We start from the raw sequence: 26,016 nt of genomic DNA, 5'->3' as shown, positions 1-26,016 counted from the left end.
CTATTTTGCTCCTCATCTGTCCTTTCTGATCCTCTGAAGAATGCCAGCTTTATGCGCGTTTGCCCTTCTCCGGTGCATTCACCGGGGTCAAACGCTGGTCATCTTGCAGCGAAAAGGTCAGTTTATGCCATGATTACTGCCCAATAAATAATCTCTTCTTCTGCCGACACGAGGTCTTATGACGGTGTGTTTGTAAATTAACTCATGTGAACACATTCATGTCTTTGTGCAGAACAGGTGGAGGGTCAACACACTCATCTGTCAAACAAAGACGTCGCTTGTTCGTGTACATCATCGAGGCTGGCAACCACGTTAATAAGAACATTCACGCATGTCCAAGCAGTTGATGTCTTACACTGGTAGATGATGAACTATGGAGGTGAAACGTGGAGCATATAATTATACTGCAAAGACCAATATAAACAGCACTTAAAGCTTGGGTATAATGTTGCCAATTGAGTTCACACCTCTATGTGTAATTGTTAAGATTTTGGGGGTATTTAAGGAAAGTAATTTATATTTTATGAGTCTTTCAAAATGCTAACTTCTCCCCTAAGTAAAGCTGAGAACTTATTTTACTTTATGCATCAGATCTTTTCTCTCATTTTTAAAATACGAACACCAACTCAGCATGTAAAGGGCAGCCAGTATCACTGTATTAACTAGGACTGCGTACTGGACTCAAACATGGCAAAACTCACTTGAATGAGTGGCACATAATCCAAAAAAAAAAAGCTTCCGGGTTTGTTGCCACTGCAAATGCTCATTAGCGTTTTCCCCACTGGACCTGTTCCCATTTGGCTCATCGATTTCACAACATGCTGATGTTACAGAAATAAAACTTACTGTTCGAGGCACTGGGGGACTTCTACAAATATGAAACCTCCATGGATTCAAAATACATAACAGGAAGAGTAAAACAAGCCGAGGTGTGCTGTCAACAGTTTTACAGATGTTTTACTTTCTAATGGGGGTCTGTGGGGAAAAGGTAGGGGGATTTCTTTCATTGCAAAATCATGAGCATCCTCTGGGAAAACGGGGAGTAAGGCTGACTGGCAGGTCAGCTGACAGTTTACTGAGCAAAGACAGCAGAACCAACCGACTGCTGTTACATGCTGCTCATGATTTCAAGCTGCTTTCACAAGGCGATGAATTCACTGAAACTTGGACATTAGAGTTTCAATGAACAAACTCGATGTATACTAATCGGTTCTGGGTTGGCCAGTGACATTTCAGCGGTGCTATGGCCTCTCCTTGCCGTTGTTTGGTGGCGCTGTTTGAGTTATTGTAGTGGCGAACAGTCTCAGATGTGTACTTATAGGACTAAAGCAGCCCCCCAAGTGGAAAACATCTCAAAGAGTCACCACTCACCTTAACTAAAGCACATTTTTGTCAGTTTTAATGGTACCAGGTTATGGTGTCACAACATCTAAAGCTGTGAGGCTTCGGTTTGGATTGATCACAAGACTTGTAGTTTGCCTTTTTAGTATATACGCGGATTAAACCACATGTTGAATATTGTGTAGGTCCCCCTTGTGCTGTCAAAACCAAAATGTTGGGTGTGGTGTGGTCCGAATGGTGGCGTTAAATCTTTTGGGTCGTGTAGGTTGCAGGTTGGGGTGTCTGTGGATCAGGTTTGTTCTGATGCATTACACAGATGTTAGTTTAGATTGAGATCTGGGGATCTTGGAGATAGAATCGATGCTTTGGACTCCTGGTCGCGGTCCTCAAGCTGTTTCTGACAGTGCCGTTTAGGTGGTACAGGCTAAAGTGACATCCACATGAACACCAGGACCCAAGGTTTGACAGCAGTGTATTGCATTGAAACCTATATGATAAATATTATTCACTTCACCTGTTGGTGGTTTTAATGTTATGGCTGAGCGGTGTATTTATTCTAACTAAAGCCATCTATGCAGTACAAGTTCAGAGGCTTTGTTAGTGTCAGACTTGCTGTGAGACTGTAGCTATTTGAATCATCAGTAATGTATAACTTTCACTCCCCATTTACATCTAGCACAAAGCTGCTTTTCTGGATAAGTAAGCATGCTTCTTAATAAAGGGTGTAAATGAAGGTGATCCACTGGGATCAGAAGCCAATCAGATCAGCCAGACTGAGGAATACATTCTAGTATAAGGTGTAACTCCATAGTTCCCATGGACCAGATCCTATCCGGCAGCTATAAACGGGACATGAGGATGAACAAGCGTTTCTTTCTGTGTTTCTGAGTTAGAAAAAGAACAGATGGTGTTTGTAGATTCTCATGAATTCCCCAGTCAGTCCAGCCTCGTATGGAATGACAAGGTTGGTTTTCTCTGCTCAGCCTGTCATTGTGTCATTCACGTCCTATTGGCCATTATTGGATAGATAGGAGGGGGGTGATTATAGATCCCATCATGTGCAGCGTGTTAAACAGCAGCCGCAGTATCTGACTGTACGGAATCAGAAAGATAACGTAAAGTGAGTCACTGTCACAGATAATTTGAGATAAGACTCAGCGTTTATGCCTATAACCTGGGAGGGTTTTATTTCATGAAGCCCAAAGCACACAAAGAGCTGCACTGTGCTGCAAAGGTGAAAGCGTAGGAACGACACGTAGAGGCTGCTTCAAGACCAGAATCTGACATTTAGATGCCTTTCTTTATTGGAACAGAAATGAAGCTGGTTACATGAGTTCAGCCTTAAAACTTTTATGCAATAAAGAATCCACAGATGTAGTCACTTAAATGAATTTTCATTCACCTCAGGTGGAAAAGATGTCCTCAGATTAAGCCTTATTTATGAGAATACACGTACTGTTTATGCCATTCAGAATAAAGCTGGTTTCAAATCACTATTCATGAGTTGATGTGGCTTCTCAGATTAACTAAAGGATACGAATAACAAATTATAAACTCAGGCTACATCACACATTTGTTGAATAACAAAGCAATCACACTGAACCGGTATCAGCATCAGATCTGTATTAAAGTGAAGTTAGAAGGCTAAGTTCTTCAGTTCTAATGGGTGTAAATCTGCATACTGTGAATAAAGTATTTAGCATTTTAGATCAGGTAACAAAGGCATCAACAGCAGCAGCATTTCTCTGACTTCTGAAGTGAAACTCTTCGTCTCAGGGGCGCAAAGGATCTCTCAGTCCATGAGAGTCTCTGAAGGAGAGAAATCCATCAAGAGTTTGTTGCGGGAAGAAAAAAAGACAAAAGATATGCAGCAAGTGAAGCACAAGGATCCACTTGTGATGTTCTGAGCTGTCAGGGACACACTCTGACTGCAGCAGAGGATGTAGCCAGACAGCTGCAGTTAGTGGTGTTCTTCTCTGACTGACCCAGGCCTTAATTGGTAGTTAACACCACAAGACCACAGGCAGGAGGGAGATCTAACTGTATTTGTCCACATGATAGTGCTCAGGATTATTCAAAGACCACATTGTTGACCATAAAACTAATAACAGAGGAGCTGACAATTAAGGAACAACTAAAAAACACATTAACCACAAAGCAGAGGTAAAACGAACTGCAGTGGCTCAGTGCTAGTTGCATGGTGAGAGAGGTTTAACTAAACCCAGGTGACTTGTTTGTCCATTTTTATTAACTCTCTGAACTCCAACTGGGCTTTTAGGTCACTTATCTCATTCTTACATAGAGTTTTCATGACAATATAAAGTCTGGCATTGCTAAAGAAAGAACACAAACATGGAGAAAACTCAGAAATATCTCTTCTGAGGGATAATTAAGTTATATATATACACATTACCGTTCAAAAGTTTGGGTTCACCCAGGCCATTAAATGTGTTCCATGAAAACTCCCACTTTTATTCATGTGCTAACATAACTGCACAAGGGTTTTCTAACCATCAATGAGCCTTTCAACAGCATTAGTTAACACAATGTAGCATTAGAACACAGGAGTGATGGTTGCTGGAAATGTTCCTCTGTACCCCTATGGAGATATTCCACTAAAGATCAGCCGTATCCAGCTACAATAGTCATTTACCACATTAACAATGTCTGCACTGGATTTATCTTTCAGTTAATGTTATCTTCACTGACAAAAAATCAAACAAGAGCATTTCTAAGTGACCCTAAACTTTTGAACGGCGGTGGAAAAATCCTTTATTAAATTAATTTTTAAAATTAATCAAATCAAATTATCTTTTTTTTTTTTTTTTTACAAAATTGAAAAAACATGTACAACATTTTTTAAGGCATTCACATTTGTTATTTTACTAATTACCTTTCTCCTAGTCTTAACATTACTCTGTACATCGAGCAGAGGAAGACATTTCACCAGCCTGAATATATCTAAAAAAGAATTTGCTGACAACTTGCTCCTGTTTTTGAGCCATGCTGCATTTATTTTATTGATCAAGGAGGGCTTTTTTCTCCAAAACTCTCTTGCTGTCAGCCTGCAGTTCACCTGAAAAGTCTTTGTTGTGGCCGTTTCTATCTATCACTGCTCCTCAGTTGTAAAGTCAAGTGCATAATTTTTGTTTTATTTAAAACAAATAAACCGATGAAATAAATTTGGTGATGCATCTCGGTTTTAATTTTGGATTTGGTTATTTTTCCTGAATGAACTGTGGGTAGTTCAAGCACCGTCAGAAATGTGAAAACCTTGATTTTTTTTCTGTTTTTACAGTTTCTGGGTCTGATAAATAGTGTAATTTTGGTGCAGACAGATAAAATTAATGCCAGCAGGTTTGGGGGTTTCAGAGGATTAAATTTAAAAATACGTTTTGATATCTTTTGATGTCTAAATAACTAAGAATGGTGGATCACAAAATTGAGACAAATTTAGATTTTAAATTATACCACAAAAAGAAAATCAACAAAACCAGTCCTGCTCATAACGAGCAAACAGCTAGCTAGCTAAAAGCTAACTGGCAACGTTTAGTTTGACTTTAGTGGATTTCACATTGTTTTATATGATTAAGCTGCCTCTAATTAATGTATTTCTGATTAAGAAAGCTGAAGAAACAAGAACATGTTTTATTAGGAGATTATGCATCCTTTACATGCTCCAAGTGGAGTCCTTTATATTTTAAGGAAAGTTAATGTTGTACAACACGCGTGCCTTTTACAGCACATTACTCAGAGCCTTCAAACTTCAAACTCTTTTGAAGTCAGCACGAGTTCACTGCGGCACAACAGACTGTCTCAGATACTTTCCAGTCATACAGGAATCCTATTTATCAGGCTGTCTCATTGTCGCTTCCCCTGCTACTTATCTGTCTTTCTGTCCTGGTCCTTAATTTCCTCGGTGACACCTCCAGCTCAGGGCAGACTGTGTCGTACAACGTGTTCTGTCACACTTGCCTTTTTCTCCCCATTTACTGTGACAGCAACTTGTTTCAGATACTGAACCTTTTATACAACCTGTCACACTCCAAATCCTCCAGTAGCATCCTCCTGCCTCTCCCGTCCTGATTGGATAGCTGCGCCTCTCATTGCCCGCTCCTCACCATTAACTGACCACTCATCTTGACACGCGGCTATTACTCTGCATTACATACTTGTCAGCCACTTTGGCGCTCCCTCCCTCACTCGTTTTCCTCCTTTTCTCTCCACAGCTCCACTCCAACTCCGACAAGGGCGACGGCTCCGTGCGCTACATCCTGTCTGGCGAGGGGGCCGGGTCTATCTTCATCATTGACGAGACGACGGGTGACATCCACGCCGCCAAGAGCCTGGACCGCGAGAGCAAGTCTCATTATGTCCTACATGCGAGGGCCATCGACCGCTGGACCAACCGCTCGCTGGAGGCAGAGTCAGAGTTCATCATCAAGGTCCAGGACATCAACGACAACGCTCCAACGTTCCCCACCGGACCGTCCTCAGCCACAGTGCCTGAGATGTCCGACATTGGTAAGACAGAAGGCTCAGACAGCTTTTTCTGATTGGTTTAACCAGGAACATTAGTGATGACTCGGTTAGGTGTCGTAGTAAACCATGTTGGTTCACCTACACAGAGTACTTTTATTTTAGTGATATTAGCTGCATCTTGTGCTTTTCATGTCAACATCTATACAGACCTTGACATGTTGGGATGGAAGAATGGGATGATCAACGTTGTTTGCTTGATCTGTGGGTGGTTTTCTGTCTACACTCAAAATGAAGGATTCTCAAAGACTGGAAGGTACTGGAACAATCAGTGTTGCGAGATTTGAGCAGTGAAGGCCTCATGATTTGGAATTGAGATTAAATTCAACTTAATTAGCATTCTGTTGTCATTGGACATTGCTTGGACGGCACTGAAGTGTTGCTGGATTGCTCTGTGGCTAGCACACCTGATTTTGGCACGGGAGATCAGACGTTCAAATCCCAGTCAATTGTCCAGTGAGGATCCTTAGGCAAGAGTTAGGGTTAGGCCAACCTCTTGTATCTACTCTCAGGCATGTACGTTGCTTTGAATAAAAGCGTCTGATAAAGTAAATTGTAAATTTACCTTTGTAGGAAGTTCTGAGGAAGGAAGAACCATGACAGGGCCTCGCTCCAGAACCCAACAGTGGCAGGTTGGTGGTGCTGGGGCTCCAACCCCCAAACTTCTGATCTGACCCAGTTCAATCCCAAAACCGAAACCTTTGAGCAACAATTACCACCTGGGCCAATATAATTGTGGGACTTTTAGTAACATAGCTGACATTTTTGCTGTTTTCTGGCTTAAAATCAACATGGCCGCCCATAACCAAACACCACATGGCATTTTAGAGAAAGATTCTAAAAATTATATATGCATCTGAGTAAAATGTAAAGTTCTTTCTAAAGATATCATAGTAAACCTGTTGACTACTTTATATGAAATAAGTCAGAAAGCCTTGGAGTCTGGCCAGTCTTTTCTTCAGGAGGAAATGACATCATGTGGAGCAGGTCATGTGATCTGGAATTAACACACTTCCTGGAGAGGAGTTTTTGGAACAGGGAACTTAGTGGAAAGGGATTTAATTTGTTATTTTCCATATAAAATTTGATACATTGCAAAAAAAATAAATATCTGCCATGATTATCTCACCTTAATAAAAGAACACAATCCAAACTATTTGTGAATCAGCTCATTTTATTATTGTTTAGCTCATTAGAAGGTGGTTGGTGTTAAATTCAGACGGTTATTTAGTTGACATTTTAGTGATATCCAGTCATTTTTAATTAATAAGTGATTGTTTCCATAATAAGTAATTATGGAATTTGTTAAGACATGATCATAATGAACATAAAAAAAACAGTAGTTTTTAAATTTTTTTACTTTTAATGAAAATGTATGCAGGATATATCCCATGGACAAAGTCCCTTAGTTCTGTATTGATCCACCTAATGATGGTGCACTTCAGTGTGCCATTAGCAGCATTAATGTTGATTTAGATTTAGATTTTTGATTATCCGTTTTTGTTATGTGACTTTTCTCAGTTAAAGTCAACAAAAATAATCTTCATCTTCTTTTTGATTCATTTTTATACCACCTATGCACTTTAAGGCCACTGACACCATCGGTTACTATGGTTACCTGTGTTACTCCGGTCTGTGTTAAGGTTAGTGAAAAAAGACTCTGCTTTGATGCAGCAGACGACTCTCCTCAGTAAATGCAGTTAACGTTTCCAGACTCGGAGCTGCTCTCTCTCCGTCCATCTGGCTAACCTAGTATTAGTATCTCTGAAGCTGCGTGGTCTGTTCAGTGAAGAGTGGCTGCTCATTCCGTAGCTGATTCACTCACTAGTTCACTAAAGCCGTGTTTATAGTCTGGGTTCAGCCTAAGAAGATGGTACAAAAACATTAATGCAGGGGGAAGCTGCATCATTAATTTTGGAACTGACTCCCTCTTTCTGACAGACAAAAGAAACTATAACATTAACATTACATCCACTTCAACTGTGTTACATTAGCAGGGTTCAACTTACGGACATTTTCTTAGATGTGGGATGATGTCTTAATGTTCATAGTCTGTCTCAGCTGTTTTGTTGCTGCTTCTCTTTGTCATTGGTAAATGAGTTTAGTTTAGAAATCTGTCCACCCTTTGTTTCCCTTCACGTCACCACTGAGGTGTAGCACTGCCCTCCCTGGCTCTTAACAGGGAATTCTAATAAAGAGTGTCAGCTTAGCTTTCAGGGAGGGGTGGTGATGGTCACATGCATGCACTAAATAATAAAATATCTGGCTGCAAGACGAGAATATGCATTAATCTCATAAAGTGTTGACACCCCTTCTGTGGAGTTAAACAATGAGAATAAATGCAGACAAAAAAAAAAGAAGAAAGAAATCTGTTTACTTTCCAGAGCATCCAGATAACTTTAGTGCCTCAGACATGACTGAACGTAAGGAGCTTCTTAATCAGTGTCCCGCCCATGGGACGCTTTGAGATCTGCATAAGCATTTCCTTAAATGTCTGAAGCTGAAAACGCGATTATACAAACACTATACACCCATGGAAAGCTTAGATTCTCATGAATCCGCCGGTATAAACCACTTTCAGATGCGATTACCACAGCGGGTAATATAAACACATTTGTCCGACAAACAACGAATATCCATCCATCCGTTCTCTATACACGGCTTTAACGTACACAGCGTGACTCACATTTGCGGGTTCATTATTATACACAGATGAAAATATTCCACAAAAAACGGCCATAATCCAACTTTTTACATCCAGACGGAACAAGCCAGTAAACTGTTTTGTCCAAAACATGTCCTGAAGTTGGTATAAAATCCATGAATCGGTCGTTTTCAAGGAAATGCACCTCGCGATGCCCGTCCAATATTCCCTGTATTTCTCATCATATTTTTATTTACAAATAAAATATTAGCAATTTTTTGTATTGAAAATGGCTGGAATTGACTGCAGCTTAAAGGGCTACCTACCAGAAATACAACTGACAAATCTACTGAACAAGAGAAGTTCTGATCAGGAGCCGCAGCGTGTAGATCCACAGATGCTGCAGCTATTTGAAAAACACTTTGGCATAAAAAGGTAATTAGTTCTTTTGTCCGTCTTGAACACCGTTGTTTAGTTTCTATTCGTTGATGAAGCACGCAGTTTCCATCTTAAAAAATGAGTTTTTTGTTTAGGTTTGTTTCTGCCGTGGAAAATAGGTCATCAAGGAATATTTTTCATTTCAGTCTCCCAAGATGAAATTAACAACAGCATTCAGTTTATTGTCTGTTATCCTTTCTCTTCATCCTCCGTCTCCCCGCAGTGAAAACCTTATTGCATCTTACGTACATAAGTAAATTCAAAGACAAATTATTCGCTTGTTCTGATGCTGGTGACTCACACTGTGACAGAACAGTTGTGAACACGCGCCATTTGTTCTTTTACCTTTGAATTAACTTTAAGTTTTAGCTTGTCTGTCCCCACAGCTGTACTCGCTGCATAAATATGAGTTCGTTATTCAACATCAAAACAAGCATTATTTAGTTCAGCAGCTTCCGCTCCCGTCGGGCTTCCAGCTCGTTTAATAGCAGCTTCCTGGGACCTCTTTCTGTGTCACCTTTGTTGTTGGAATAATGACGTTTTAACATTTTACCACCTACCGTGATGGTTCACATCCATTTAGACTACCTGTGCTAATTAGAACTAAACAAAAAACAGCCTTTATTTAAACAGCAATAAGACATCTCAGCTACAGAGGGTGAAATAATAATGGAAACAATTTTTGTGAAAATATTTATTTCGAAATCCTGAGCTTTTTTAAAACACGCTTTTATACCAGACAGAAAATGAAGAAAAAAGAGCAGTGTGTTGCTGAGATGCTCATTAAATATGTGCTAATTTTGCACAGCACTGACATGCAAGGATGCACATCCCCCATCTGGGAACAGAGCGTGATTTTAGATTATGCAGAAGATGTTTGCACATGCATCTCCTTCACTGGTCGAGTTCATTAGCAAGAAACTGATGAAAGTCATTCTTGAGATGCAGAAACCAACATCAGTTTGGTTGCTATTCCTTTTCACATTAAAAAAAAAAGCACACATATTTGGGAAAAGTTTCAGAAAAGAGAGAGAGAGAGTGATTGTACTGAAACAGCCCAACAGCAGTTGTATTCCTCTTCCCTGGAGTGCATAATTGAAAAACATGGTTTGGAAAAATAAATCAAAATACAGACAACTGTTTTTGCAAATGAACCCTTCAGATGCACAAGAGCACTCAGTGGCACTTCAGAATAACACAAGTGCACATCTGCAAGATCAAAAAGACACAGAATAGTATGTATGTCATGTATTTTCCAACCAGATGGATGCAAATAACCACTTCTACACACATACTACATGAAAACAGAAGGGTCATCTCATGCCAACTCACCTCACCTTTCCGGTTCCTGTTAGGGATTTTCAGAGAAATAAATCATGTTCAAAAAGTCTGTGAAGTTCATGGGACCCTGCAAAATCCTAAAGCTTTGCTCTGAACATATTTCAATTCTAATTTTTTAAGTTTTTGCCATCAGATTCTCTCTAAACACTTTCATTCGCTGATTGGTCACTTAATTGGATCATACTTTGTTCTGAACATCCATGAAACCCTAAAGACAATCTGCAACTAAACCGCTGGTCCTGGTGGTTTCTCAGTAGTTAAATTAATAGCAATAAGTAATTTTCTACCTGAACTTAATAGTCAAAAGTTTTTACTTTGACTAGTTTTCATATTTTTTCAACCATTGTTTGATTCTGTGCAGTATCATATAGCTCTGTCACATCAATAAGTTATTTAAACCTGCATAATAAACTGAAAAAAGACATTTCTTTTTGAGGTATTTTTACTATATTTTTTTCCTTGACTGTGAGTATTAATTGCAGATATATAAAGACATCTGTGATTGATGTTTCATTACTTTTTTATCATTGAATTTCAATACTTTTTGTGAGAATTGCTCTATTTCTGTGCTTTCACCAGCTGCAGCATCACATTCAGTGGTTTTATTTCACATATTTAAACTGTGTTGACTTCAAGGTTTGCTATCTCTGAGTGACGCCTAAACTCAGCGGCCACTTTATTAGGTACACCTGCCATAAATCCTCCTCCTACTCGGCCTCTCCATTCTCAGTTTTTGTTGACTTTGTCAGCGTAGAAAATTGCTAAATAATGGACTAATTTAACATCCATCCCATCCGTCAACACTTCCTGGTTTATCCCACAGAAGGTCGCGGGGAGCCATAAAACATATTTCATTTTTATATATCTGCAATGAAATTTAACCAGCGTCTACTAAAACCTCAGTCATGAACATCAAACTGAATCATCTCCTTTTTGACAACGTCAACAAAAACTGAAAACGTAGAAGCTTCATAAAAGAAGAATTTATGGTGGAGCTGTTGTGTTGAACAGCATCAGAGTTCACAGCTTTATGAAATAAAGTGACCGGCGAGTGTAGGTGTCTCAGAGAGATGGGAAACCTTGAAGTCAGCTGAATGTGATGTTACAGCCAGTGAGAAGTGGGAAATTAGATATGTTCAGAGAAATATTACACAATGGAATAATGTAACATCTTTCAGTTTGAAGTGTGTGTGAGGGATGAACATTGACACTTTGCCATTAAAAATAAACTTTCAACGAGTTCATATAATCTTTCTTGGTTAAATAAGGAGGCAAAACACTTTAGAAAGTGGAATTTTCAGCTCTAAAGCTATATTTAGAAAGATCTGTGACAGTCAGTGTTTCATGCACTGTTGAATAAATTCTTGGTATGATACAAATATATTAATACTAGACAGAATCAAACATTTTCTAGAAGAAGCTCTTGTTGTCCTGGTTGTATTTCCAGAGGTGCAATGAATATAAAAACTTAAGAGGTAAGGGTGTATCACCAAGAACAACCTTAAAAACCAAACGTACATGATCATGTCTTTTAAATGTACCAACCCATGCTTATCCACTGTAGTATATGTCATGAATTAGTACTATAAAAATAAAATTAACTAGGAAATTGAAATTTAAATATTCAGCAAGAAGTGTTTAGTAGAAAATTATCTTTACGGTTTAGTGGATGCTCAGCACAAATTTGAACACAAACCAGTGAAAAATAAGCGATTGGTGAGAGTTGTGAGAAAAAATGATGATATTCAGAACTTCAAAAAGTCACGACTAAACCAGTATTTGGAGTGGTGCTTTAAGATTTTCAAGGTTCCCTCAACCTGATAGAAGTTTTTGCATGAATTTTTTAAAAGGAATATCCGTGGTGTTAACTGGGAGGGTCGGATGTGTTGGAACTGGGACAGACTGGGAACCAAAGCAGACTAGGAAAGGAAGTGGGAACAACATTTACTGTTTAAATGAACATCTCTCCTCATGTTTTGCACCTTCGGTCATCCATGTGTCTTGTGCTTTAGGTGCACTGTGCTAATCCTGAGTGTTTATTTAAAAATCTGTGTTTTTCCAGCCATAGAGGTCAGTAGGCTACACTGTACTGATCGCTGTCATCAATCAAAAATCTGACTGTAGGAACAGCCAACAGAGCACAAAGAGCAGCTGCAGCGTTTCTCTGTCTTTACTTGTTGCTTCTGAGCTGCTGCCTCTATTTCATCTCTCCGAAAGACTCTGTCTCTTTTTATTTGCTCTTTATCCCACCAACTCTGCTCTTCATCCCCTGAACCTCCCATATTTCCTTTCTGAACCCCCCGATGGATCAATCAAGCAGGAGGTCCACTAATCTTAAGGTTGGCAGATCATCTACTCTGTCCTCACTTCTTATCTCCCTCGCTTTCATTCATTCATTGTCCTCCTGACACTCACTTCTTTCACTATTTACTCTCTCTGATGTGTTTTTCTCACTAGTAACTCCCCAGTTGCCAATAGAAGTGTAGGTTGAGGTGAGCGTTAGACAGTGTAGGAATATATGCGCTTTCCAAACAGGCGGGCGTTTGCAGTGGTGGAGTGTTCTTTATCAGACTGCGATTGCTTTTTAATTAAGAGAACCAACTATTTCTCAGTCTAGACCTTTGAAATGATAGGCTTTGCATCAAGCTGTGTGTCAGAGTGAGAGGATTAACAGCTGAAGGGAATAACGGAGAACTGGAGCACGTTCAGAATCCTCCTGGAGTAAATATTATTAACCAAGAGTGCTTAAAGTGAAAGTATTAATAATGCAGAAGAGTGGATCTCAGTGGTGCTGGTATTATTACATACACGGGTTGTTGATATTTTAGATTCTATAAATGCATTTGATGTCTTATAAAATGTTCATGTGCTCAGGAGGATTTTCTTGGGGTGTGAGCAGAGAGAGTTAGTCGTAAATACTCTGCAGTAGCATCCCAAGATTTCTGAACATCGGTCGGCTATTGATGGAAAAGAGTAAAGGAGGTTTTGTGAGAAGGTATCGTGGCCTTGTAGAGTAGGTTCCAACACCAGCCACTGCCAAGAAATGGTCATCTGTAGGCAAGTAAACACAGCTACTGATAGGCTAAAAGTTTAGAGGAATGCAGCAGTGTTAAAGCAGCCATTTCTCCAAAATCATTAGTTTCAACCCCTAATAAATCTGCACAATCTAAGTACACTTTAAGATTGAAGTTGCATTCATTTATCAGGACACCACTTGCATTTTATTTTTTTACATTTTTAGCTCATCTGAACGAGTCTTATCTGGAATATTTCAGATCAAATTATCAGAAAATGTATTAAATCAAATTATATTAAACAGAAATAGTCACAGGTGATTAATTCTGATTTCACTGACTTCAGGTTCCCAAACAAAGCAACACACCAAGCATTTATTAACTATTGCTACGAACAAATATTAACACAACAGTGACACAGCAGACAGTGAATGAAGAAGTGCCGCTAACTAAACTCAATAACTGACTGCGATCGTCACTGGAAGCAGCTGGTAAAGCGGTGATAAGCTTTGACATTCAGAAGCCAATTGTAATTTTCAAATTTAGCAGAACTCAAATGAGATTTGCTTTGGAAATAGCTGCAGGATCAGAGTGCAACATTAGGAGAAGGTTGTGGTTCAGGAACACAGAGACAGAATGATCATTTTGCATAGCTGCATGAAAAAATTGTCCCAAAGCAGAAGTCATAGGTCATAGTTACAAAGCTTATGCTGTTACATTTTTACAGTATTTAATCAGATTTTGAAAACAGTACACTACAACTGAGTGCTGGGGTCCTTCCTCTGGCCCCTCATTCTCTTTTCAAACACAGAGGGTGAAGCCAGATGAAACTCTGATGGAGGCCTTCAGCGGTCCTGATGTGCAAATCGGTCGTCCGACCTGGTTATAGAGGCAAAAGACAAATTGAAGCGTCTAGTAGCTGGTTCCCTCCGAAGTTTCCCTCAGGACAGCTGGCACTCAGAGTCTCACAGTTTTATCTGGTAAAGGGAATGATTCGAGGTCTTGGGGCCGAAACGATCTCAACCTATTTTCAAACTCTAAATGGGTAAGAAGCCCGGCTCTCTGGCTTGGAGCCGGACGTGGAACGTGAGGCGCCTAGTGGGCCACTTTTGGTAAGTGGAACTGGTGCTGCAGGATGAACTATCATTTCTTTTCTTTTTTAATCTGTATATGAAGGTTGTATGTAGGAAATCATAATGCTGAGTTCCACAAACCTTGGAAATAAGGACAGTCTTATGATTTTGCTCCAATACCTGACCTAAAATTAAAATCCCAACAATCAGAAAGTTATTAGTAACTTCCAAAAAAAAAAAGAAGCTCAAAATCAGTGAGAAAATGCGTACAACATCTCCAGGAACCTGAATTTAACATGATCTTCACATTTGATGCTAGCTTTGCCATGAAAGCAAATGTGTTTCAGGTCTGCCGTGATGAATGAGATGGATAAAAGCTTTGGCTTCTCCTGCCTGCTGCTACATGCTCAGGCTAATGGGCTGTGGCTCTTTATAAGAGCACTGCTGACAGCACACACTGCGCTTTTGTGCAGCTCATAGAAGGCATTCAGGGGGAGGTTTAGCATCACATTTACATAGAGACAAGATGGTTTAACGCTGATAAGGAAAATAGATTGTGGCTGGTTTTCATTTCAGATTCTAATCAGAGGCATGTGCACGAGCAGTGACAGTAACATTATGTTTAGTTTTCACGCTTGATTCTGATCTAATGTGTTTGGGGAGAAGCATTTTCTGAGCTAGAAATTAAACATTAATACCAAATCTACAGTCGGTTGAATGAAAGATATATTATGTCCTAGAGTGACAACACAGACTTAGGTATGCAAGAAAGAATGACATTTTTTGTTTTCTCCACAAGTTCCCTGTGTCTCCTGTGTGTGTATATTTCATGCCCCTTTCCAGGTATTTTGATTGAACTACCTAATGTATCTTTGGTTTTTTGATCCCTTTGTGTGTTTTCCCGCCTTTTTCATTCCTGCCGCCTTCTGTCTTTCTTGGTTCATCTGATCACTATTGAATTCACTTCCCTTCCAATTCCCAGGATGTTCCTCATCACTTCTTTTAGTTTTCAGGATTCTTGTTCCTCATTTGTTTTGATCCCTCTGTGTATCTTCCCACCTTTTTGAGTTTTCCCGCCTTTTTGAGTTTTCCCACCTTTTTGTGTTTTCCCGCCTTTGGTGTCTTCCCACCTTTTTGTGTTTTCCCACCTTTTTCATGTCTGTCTCCTTCTGTCTTTGTCAGTTTATCTCATCACATCTGAATTCACTTCCCCTGCAGTTCCCAGGATGTTCCTTTTCCCTGTTTTTAGTCTTTGAATCCTTTTTCTCATCTGTACTTTGGATTAATTTTGTTGAACTTTTGTTTGGCCTCTCCTTTTATAACGGGATCTCCTGAGGCTTTATGTTTGTTGCCCTGCCAGCCTTTTTTCACTGCCTATACTTTTTTCTTGAAGCTCCTTTTGTGATTTTCAGCTGTCTGTTTGCTGCATATGTCTGCATTTGGGTTCTCATTTCAAATTGAATCACAACAAACTCAAGGTCGGCCATTTTCTGGCTCTTTTATTCATAAATCATGATCTTGATCAGCAGATGATGTTTGCTTCATTGTCATGGAAATGAGTCCTCACATATCACACTATGTGATTAAAAATGATTTTTCATTTCAAACATGTCGGTGTAATTAAATCGGCTCCCATAAACCAGTCTCATTATAAGATCAGGGCACCAAGTTCAGCTGAAGGAAAATGGACTGAATCAGGATATCAGACTCATAAAATATTCTAGACTATAAATTTGAAATTAATAATTAATAACTACAACCAAATGTCTGTAACAGTAGCTAGGTTTGATGGTTTTTGGAGTTCTTTTACTAGTTTTTCCAATATAAAGATTTGTTAGGTCCTATTTTTGGTGGTCACAGAAATGCATCTAGAATAAGTTTGTATTTTGCTTTTATATACTATTTTCTCACATTTAATTAACCACCTGTGAGCTCAGTCTGACATTTCTCTTGTGATAGACTAATACCACTTTGGCCAACATTTTCTGTTATTTATTTGCTTGGCATACATATGATAAAACACAACTCTTTCAAACTAAAACTACATTTTCACAGAAGTTAAACACCTGGGCACAGCATGAAAATTGGAAGACTGTTCATATGTCAAATGTGTGATCATGCGCACCCAAATAATAAACCATAAATCTGGATTATAGAAAGAGAGTGATGGATGGATTAAAACAACCAGCCGTGGCACTTTAATGTCTGAGTAAATGAGAGATTTTAGAGTCAGCTGGCAGAGTTCTGTGCACTGAAGTGTTGCCTTTCTGCACCAGCAGCGTTTTCTACAACCACCAACATATTAGCTCACAGCAAGTCATGCAGCTCATTCATCCCTTCTGTCTTCACCCACCCCCTGCCAGCTCTGGATGCATGATGTATGCTTCATTTCTATCCACTCATTTATTTCCAAAAGTATAGAAATTGTCCAGAAACTTTTTAACAACTGTTGGAGAGCTACAGCCTCTGGTGTGTGAGCTAGTTTCTCAGCTCTGTGCGGTATAGTGGATTCACATTATTGTTATTTATATCTTTTTTCCAACCTTTTCATGCTGTGGGAACTCAAAGAAGGTAAAAACTACCTTTTCTGGTGCCGTTTTATTTTAAGGGGATTAGTTGCAAGGCAGCAGAGTGTCAATAAAATGTTCTATGGAAGTGTAAATTGACAGTTTTTTATTTTCATCCTGTTTACTGGTGTTCATTCTAACTTACTACTGTGGAAAATAAAAGGTCAAGGAGAAACCAAAAAGGCTTCCCTCATAAACTAGCAGCAGCACTGTGTGAATGTCATATCCATTCCTAGTGTCACATGCTATGAAAAGCCATGTAAAGCTGAAGTACTTCATTCATTTAACTACGGTAAACACAGTGCAGGTTGCTAAATGGTGAACAAACCAACATAAAACATGATGCAATGGTTTTCCAAATCTTGTAAAGCCTGTAAGTGTTTGAAAACAGTCCAAAGACGACATATCAAATGGTGAAACTGAGAAATTTGGTGTCTAAAATATATTTGCTCCTTCAGAATTCAGTGCCTGCAACAGATTTAGAAAAAGTTGAGATGTTCTGACTGCTGTGTTGCATCAACTCCTCTTTGACCAACACTCTGGTTGCAGTGTTTTGGGAAATGAGGAGAGGGACTGCCGTTGTTCTGAAAAGCAAAAGTTTTAGGATTTGCAGCAATGCTCGAAAAGTTCAGGGCTTCCTTTGTTGTGTTTTTCTTTTCAATGTTTTCAGTGGGTGACAGGTCTGGACTGCAGAAAGGCCAGTTTAGCGGCCACAGAGCCACGCTGTAAGTATAATGTGGTTCAGCTGCATATTATTTCAAGATATTGTCTGGATGGCAGTATATATTCCTCTAAAACCTGTAAATATCATTCAGCATTATTTAGCGTCTTCACAGACGTGCAGGATACCCCCTGCTGCGTGCACTAATGCACCCTCATATCATCAATGTGTTATATATACTTCAGAAAGGAGGATCTCAAACACAGAACACACACAGAGACAAAACAGGTGGGCGGAATTTGAACTAAGACTAGCAGACAGACAGACAGACAGACGGCTGGTGGATCAAGGAGAATCAAAAGTTCTATCCAAAAGAAATTCAAGTAACAAAAAGGTATCCAAAATCTAAAATAAACCAAGAGGAGGGTGTAAGAAACCACAGAGGTGGTGAACAGATGAACTGACAAAGACAGAGGGAGAAACACAAGGCTGAGTACACCAGGGAGGCCGAGTAATTAGGAACAGGTGGAGACAATCAGGGAACCGCAGAGGTGGGAAATAAGACAAAGAAAGGAGGCAACATTGACCGAAAGGCAAGAAAATAACTCAACTAAAACCCGGAATGACCAAGCTGCATGCTCCCTGTCCGCTTCATCCCAGAGGATGCATTTATGATTTCCCAAATTTTGACTGGTCCGACCACAGGAAAGTTTTCCATCTCATTTCAGTCCATTTTAAATGAGCTCAGGTGCAGAAAAGGTGCTGGGATTTCAAAGTCTTGTTCATCTGTGGCGTCTTCTTTGCATGATGGAGTTTTAACTTGCAGTTGTGGGTGCAGAGACAAACTACGTTCCAGCCGATGGTTTTCAGAAATGTTTCTGAGCCCCTGCAGTGACTTCCATTCCAGAACCATTTCTCTTTTGTTACTGCAGTGCTAAAGATCACGACTTTTCAGTGATAGTTTTGTTCTTTGTCCTTTGCCCACAGAGATTTCTCCCAGCTCTGAGAACCTTTTATTATATTATGAAGTGTAGACTATGAAATCTACAATTTCTTTGCAAATTTATGTTATGAAATACTATTCTTTAATTGTCTAACTCTTTGTGTATTACAGAGTGATAAGCTGCTCATTATCTGTTCTGTCTAAAAGCCCCTTTGGGATGCTTGTTTTGTAGCATTCGTGTTACTGGCTTGCTGCCAATTAACTTAATTAGTTGTGACATGTTCAACTGTGTGTTCTTTTCAGCGTTACACAATTTTTTCCAGCCTGCTGTTGACCCTGTCCCAACTTGAACTTCCATCCATCCATCCATTCTCTATACACCGCTTTATCCTCACTAGGGTCATGGGGGGTGCTGGAGTCTATCCCAGCTGACTCAGGTGAAGGCAGGGGACACCCTGGACAGGTCACCAGTCTGTCACAGGGCTACATATACAGACACACAATCACACTCACATTCACACCTACGGACAATTTAGAGTAACCAATTAACCTCAGCATGTTTTTGGACTGTGGGAGGAAGCCGGAGTACCCAGAGAAAACCCACGCATGCACAGGGAGAACATGCAAACTCCATGCAGAAAGATCCCAGGCCGGGATTTGAACCAGGATCTTCTTGCTGCAAGGCGAAACTGCTAACCACTACGGCACTGTGCAGCCCCCAACTTGAACTTGAAACAATAAATATTCTCTGTTTCAACATTTCATATTTGTACCATTTTTGGTCAAATGACTCACAAACCACTGCATTCTGTTTTCAATTTCACATTTTACACGGTGTCCTAACATTTTAGACGCTGGACTCCAACAGATTACATTATGACTCTTTTTAAGTGAATGTATTCTATAATTTTCAGTGCAAAAGATTTTGAAAGTAAATTTCTTAACATTGTGCATGTAGTAGTGTTACTGCTCTGTAATCGTAGTACAACTAATAAGACTGTGACTACTGCTGATTTTAGTTCCACCGTCAAAGAGACATTAACAGTATCCACCATCTGACAAATGGATGCTGCCACAGCCACCAGGATGAAACTCTGTGATGGCCCAATATCCACTTGTGTTCCCAACGTATCTGCCGACACATGGACCAAATATGGGGCAGATTAAACAGATTTGCTGTGCTGAGCCATGCTGTCCCTCTAAATTCTAACTATAGGATGTAACCGTTCAGACTTTGTCAGCGTTCAACAAAACGTTTTGTGTCGGTGGTAAATGGTTTCATCTGATCACCAACTCATCACTGATTATATCTTCTCTGTGCAGGAACATCAGTGGCCCAGGTGACGGCCTCAGATGCAGATGATCCGACGTACGGCAACAGCGCCAAGATAGTTTACAGCATCCTGGAAGGACAGCCCTATTTCTCTGTTGACCCCAAGACAGGTAAGGCTGCCTCTGTGTTCAGTTTAAAGGCTTTTTACTGCCGCTAAAACAGGAAGGTAACCAGGAATCACCCGGCACAAACAGCACCGTATGCAAGCTAATGATGCAGAAAGCCAAGGAAAGCATGTGGCTTTTCTTTTGTTGTCTGAGTCCACTGAATGTTTAAGAAAACTATTAATTACAGGAGGATTCCAGATTGTGGTAACGATGCAGGTGGTGAGTCCTTGTGAACTGTTTCTCTGCAGATCTTTCAGAGGATGGCTGTCACAGGTGGAGGGAGGCAGTTCAAATGAAATCCTCCACCTGCTCCATTATATTTTAGTGAAAGAGCAGCTGCACTGCGGGTTGTTTACTTCATACAGCTCAAAGACATTCAAGAACCCTTGCAGGCATTTGTGCACGACTCATATTTTTTGTCAGGATACTTTTTGATTCCTTGTTTTTGTTTCTACCTCAGTGTTTGCAGGTGATCAGCAAAATACCCATACTTTTGCATTTTCACCACTTTCCATAGTTGGTTGTTCCGTTTACTCGGTTTCAGATTTTTACTTTTTTGGCAAAGTTGAACATACATGCATCATAACAAAGTTGTAATTTGAGTCGCCAAACACTTGACAAGTAATGAATTGTTTGTATATTCTCAAATCTAAATGAACAGACGCCTGCAGCAGTGATATGGTTCCACTGCAGATATCTACTTTTTATTTTTTAGAAATCTTCTATTTTTTTTCTTTTCTTTCTCTGTCAAAATTTGGACAAATATGCCTGAATTCTGCCTTTGCTAACTTCAGTCATTTCCAGTTTGTCTTTCTCACCTGATGTGGGGATTTGGCAGCAGAGAGTGTCGCATCCGTGTCCACTGTGAGTCTGTGGACTTTTCTCTCAGCATCTTAGTGCTCAATTATCCATCCAAACAAGTTGTTTATGCTTTTGACAGATTATCTAAATCATGCACACGGTTACACGAGCAATCTGGATTCCCAGGTTTGCTCATGTTTAAGAATAAAATTTGAAAAATCAGCAATCTGTCCACATTTCAAGAATCAGCTGTGCATTTTTCAGTGTAAATTTGACTGAGAATCTATGATGATTATTTCAGTTATCCTTTTTTTTTAATTGATACAAGTCTCTGCTCAGTACAGAATGTTGAATAAGAGATGGTGTAATACTGCTGGCTTGCTTACAGACTGAAGTGCTGTACAGCAGCAGAGTGCTCAGTGCAGCCTCAGGGCAGGTGGATGATAGCTACTGTAAATTCTCAGAGTGGCCGAGGCCTTTATTTGCATCAGTGGCAAAGAAAAAGAGGCTTTTGTGTGGGACAGGCCTTTATTTCTTTTATCCCCTGTTCAGCAGTTCATGCAAGCTCAAAACATCCTCCTCGTATAAAGTGGTAAGCAACAAATGAATCTTACCCACAGCAAGTTTGGACTTACAGTGAATTTTTATTTGGCCAGTGGGTTTCCTTTAGCTGTAAAAGACATAAACAACTGACAAAAGCAGGAAGATGATATGTTAGAAATGTCAGTGACAAATTTTAGCTATTTCTGTTTTTTTTGTTGTTGTTGTTGTTCTGTTTTTCCCCACATTTTTTCTTTCTAAAATTGCATGAGAGTTGCACACTGTGGCTGCTGACAAACCTTGGAAAAGATATAAAGCCAAATCCAAGTATTGTCGAGTGCCAGTGGCCACAGTGCAAAGCATCATGGAAAAGTACAGGCAGTTCTACAGTGTGAAAACTCTCAGAGTGCATGGTAGGAAGCCAGAAGTGACCCCAAGCACTGGCACAAATGTTAGAGGCAAAGAAGAATCCAAGGATCAGCACCGAGAGCATCCTGATGAAAGTTAGCAGTTCTGGTAACAGCATGTCAAGAAGTCACTCCAGCAGTTACTAGATAATGCTGGGCTCCATGGATACTGACCAAGAAGGACTCCACTCCCCAAGACAGATGCACAAAAACTCAACTGGACAAAGAAGAAAGCTTTTGGTCATCTTTTTTCAAAGCCAGATGAGACGAAAATGAAGTTGCTTGGCAACAAGGACATGGCTCTGTTGGTGAAACAAAGGAGATGCATTCCATCCCAAGGACACCATCCTCACCGTCAGGCATGGTGGGAATGTGGAGCTTTGGAGATGTTTATTGCACCATGGATCCAGCATCACGAGACACAAGGTCGACATTAGGATTCTGGAGGGAAACATCAGATAGTCTGCAGAAAAACTTGGCCTCGGATAGCGATGGATCCTTCAACTAGATGACGATGGTTAACAGAAAATGATATGAACATTTCTGAGTCCAGACCAGAATCTCATCCAGAATCTGCAGAGGTAAACTGAAGACCAGAGCGATGGCAAAGAAACCTTCCAACCTCAAAGACCTGGAGGTCATCGCAAAAGGGGAGTGGAACACAATCCCAGTGGAGACAGGAAGCAAACCTGTTAGCAATGAGGAGAACATGGTGGACTGTCTGATGTAGTACCAAATAAAGGTGTTACATTCATTCATTCAAAGGTGTGAATGTCAAGTAAGTCATTAACATCTTTAACATAATGTCTTTCCTTCTTTTGTCACATGTTTATATCATCTCGGGCCAGAATAGACCTATTTGTCAAAAAAACAACTCAAAATTGAATCTTCCAATGGAGAATTCTGGGTTGAGCTGTACGTGTTGTCTTAATATATTCAGTGTATCTGTTTCCAGAACACCTGAGCCCAGGATCTTTCTGCATGGAGTTTGCATGTTCTCCCTGTGCATGCATGGGTTTTCTCCGGGTACTCCGGCTTCCTCCCACAGTCCAAAAACATGCTGAGGTTAATTGGTTACTCTAAATTGTCCGTAGGTGTGACTGTGAGTGTGATTGTGTGTCTGTATATGTAGCCCTGTGACAGACTGGTGACCTGTCCAGGGTGTCCCCTGCCTTCACCCGAGTCAGCTGGGATAGACTCCAGCACCCCCCATGACCCTAGTGAGGATAAAGTGGTGTATAGAGGATGGATGGATGGATGGATGTTTCCAGAACAGTCACATCAGGCGTTTTGACCCTTTTCTCAAACAATATAAAGTTGCCATGAATGAAACTTCTTTTTTCTATTTCCTCCCAAACTTTTTTTTTTTACTTTAAAAGACACTGGATGTGCTGTGTCACTCCTCCTGCTCTGTCTCATCGGGGGACTTCAGGTTCCACTTCTCCGGTTCGGTTCAAATCTAATAATGTGCTGCACAGCCTCACAGGACACTGCGCTTTTTAATTCACTCAGTGGGGCATGCGAGGGGAGGGAAGTGTTGCAGATGTCTTGATAAAAGATGAAATTTTTATCTTTTCATGCTCTTATCAATAATGCTGTAACACAGCAGTGAACTAAGTGCATTGTAAATCAAACGGCTGCTGCTGTTGACGATGCGTCAGAGCGGACAGGATTCAGAAAAGAGGCCGCGGATGAAAAAAAAAGGCTCTTTTGTCGATGTGCCCCCATCGCCTCACTTCTTTGTGTTTTTCTTCCAAAACTTTCCCTGTCATGTTGCTCCGTCCACTAAAGGGAGGAAGAAGGCCTTGTAGAGACGGCATACAGAGAATATCAAAGCGTCTTCAGTGAGAGTTCTTTTCAAAGCGTATTCTCCTCAGTATGAATGGAAGCCAGAAATGGAGGTTTCGGTACACAAACCGCTCTGTCTGCTGTGTGTGTGGTTCTCCATGTAAATCGGGCTTCACAGTGAGACAGCCTCAGAGTAAATCTAGTTATTTTGAGCTTTGCATTATTTCACTGATATTCATGCAGCACTTACTGCATTCCCAGTTGAGTAGAAAAGACGATATGACTGTTTACTGCTTCTGGCAAAGTAGAACATGATGAATAATGTGCCACGTTCGCACTCAAATTACACACACTCAGCTCGGCACAGTAATTTTCTTAACCGTGGTTGTCAGGGAGCTGGGTGATACCACCGCTAAATTAGGCATGGTGAAATGGTTAATTTTAGTTAATATTGACAATTAATAGTAATTTAATGGACCAACAGAAAAAGGGCTTTAATCTGAATTTAACCACCTTACTTTGAATTTAACCAGTTTAGTCCATGCTTGTCAAGGTACAAGGGTAATAAATGTAATGCTAAGGCAGTAATGAAAGCCACATAGAAAGGAATTCATATACAGGAGGTCCTCGGTTTATGAAATCCTCGACTTATGTTGTTTCGCCGTTACGTCGGAAATGATTACATGCCGGTCCTCGGTTTAACGTACGGCGTTTCATCGTTACGTCGGAACTGATTCAGTGGAACTACCAACAAGCCCTCAAACTGAAATACGACCCATGAGAGCGTATTTAGGTTAGCGCCCCTACGGGAGACAGAAAGGCATTATGGGATTTAATTCACGAAACGGCTTTTCCCTCACTTTCGCAAGGCGGGTTTAGGGTTAGGGTTGGGTTAGGGTTAGGGTTAGGGTTAGGTCAAAGTTTGTTCATGGTGACGTTTCGGCTGAGACACCGGAGTGTCGATAATTACTCAACCGCTAGAGGTCGCATAAATTCAAAACGTAACACTCGGTCATAATAAGGGCGTGTACAGACGACCTATGTGGTCGTTTTTTCAAGGACAGTCTCGGAACTACTTGGTGAGTGGAGTGGATGAATACCTTATGTACAGTAGTCACGTGGCGCTATAAGTCGGCTTTGTTTACATTTGCCACCACATTGGATTCATTGCGTGAATAACCGTCCGCATTGCCAGCTAACGTCATTATGGCTCACAAGCATCATAGACTCTTCTGATGCTTTGAAGAAAAGGAAAGCCATCCGCATGGAAGTTAAACTGGATGTAATAAAACACTGGGAACAGGACGAAGCACAGACGGACATCGGCCGGCTGCTTGGACTAAGTTGCACGACGGTCTTGATGTTGACTCTTTAATGTTGACTATTAAATGTAATCTGTTAATTATGTGTAGTAAGGACAAGAAAGAGATAAATTCACGCAATAGTAACAAGCATAAGTGTGTTTGCTTATGGGGATTTTGTGAGAGCTTCTGTATTTATTAAAAAGGGGTCATTTAATTGAACAATGCTTTTTAAATCTTGTCATGTAACTACAAATGTAGCATGGATGGTCTGTCAGAACATCTAACCTGAGTCTTACAAAGAGTACAAATCGTTCTACACCTTAAGATCTCAGCTGGTGCGTCCTAAAGACAGGATCCCCCGCTGAGAGGGAGACTAGAACGGAGGACGACATCACATGAAGTCACTGTGGGGAGTAGAAACGGAACCAAAACCACTCACAACATCAACCAGGAATCATTGGACGGTTGGGGAAAGATCAAGGGAACCATTTGCTTTTGAACAATTTTAAATGGCACAAAACCATCAGTAATGTTCAATGTCAGACTTCCAACTGACTCTCCTGTAGCACAGTTCCCCTGTGTGATGGCAACTTCAGTACAAAAGAGACTTTACACACAAATAGAAAAAGACTAAAGCTTTATTATTATTATTATATTATTATCAGTTTATTCAAAAAGGGACCATGTACAATAGTAAACATAAATGTTTCCATTTGATGTGTTGTACCAGAGTTAGCTTTAAGCTCATTTCCATCTGCAGTCCCTTGGCAGGTCACAATAAAAACACAACTGACTATTTGAAGAAAGCCCAAGACTTCCAGATGGCAGTCAAACAGTAAATGAATTCCACGAGCTCAAAATGTGGTCGAATGAACACTTGCTCCACCTGTGCAACAAGTTACAGGAAGTCACCGACTTACATCAGAGTTTCTATGGATTGATGTAAGTCGATTTGCACCGTAAGTCGGAACTCTGGAGAAAATGTAAACAAAGCTGTTCCGTGCATCACGATATCCATCAGTTCTTCATAAAGTCATGAATACCAACGACTTTACGCACGTATGAATCATTTTACTAGAAGATAACCAAATATTGTAACGGACTGATATTGTTGTTGATGTTGAGGTTTCAGTGTTTATTGTTCAGTTCCAGATTTACCTAATGTCAGTGAATGT

General features: G+C 40.2%; 1 protein-coding gene across 1 annotated transcript in view; it reads left to right on the top strand.

The window, feature by feature from the left end:
• LOC110968382 (cadherin-18-like) overlaps nt 1–26,016 on the top strand; it is a 203,771-nt gene that overhangs the window by 59,932 nt on the left and 117,823 nt on the right. The window contains exons 2-3 of the mRNA XM_051952957.1: nt 5,571–5,865; nt 19,885–20,004. Coding sequence (XP_051808917.1) covers nt 5,571–5,865; nt 19,885–20,004 — 415 coding nt within the window. The remainder of the gene's footprint in view (nt 1–5,570; nt 5,866–19,884; nt 20,005–26,016) is intronic.

Source organism: Acanthochromis polyacanthus, chromosome 9, assembly GCF_021347895.1.
Source record: "Acanthochromis polyacanthus isolate Apoly-LR-REF ecotype Palm Island chromosome 9, KAUST_Apoly_ChrSc, whole genome shotgun sequence".
NCBI classification, from domain to species: Eukaryota; Metazoa; Chordata; class Actinopteri; family Pomacentridae; genus Acanthochromis; species Acanthochromis polyacanthus.
Note: the sequence above shows the minus strand (reverse complement) of the source record. Positions and strands in the feature narration are given on the sequence as shown.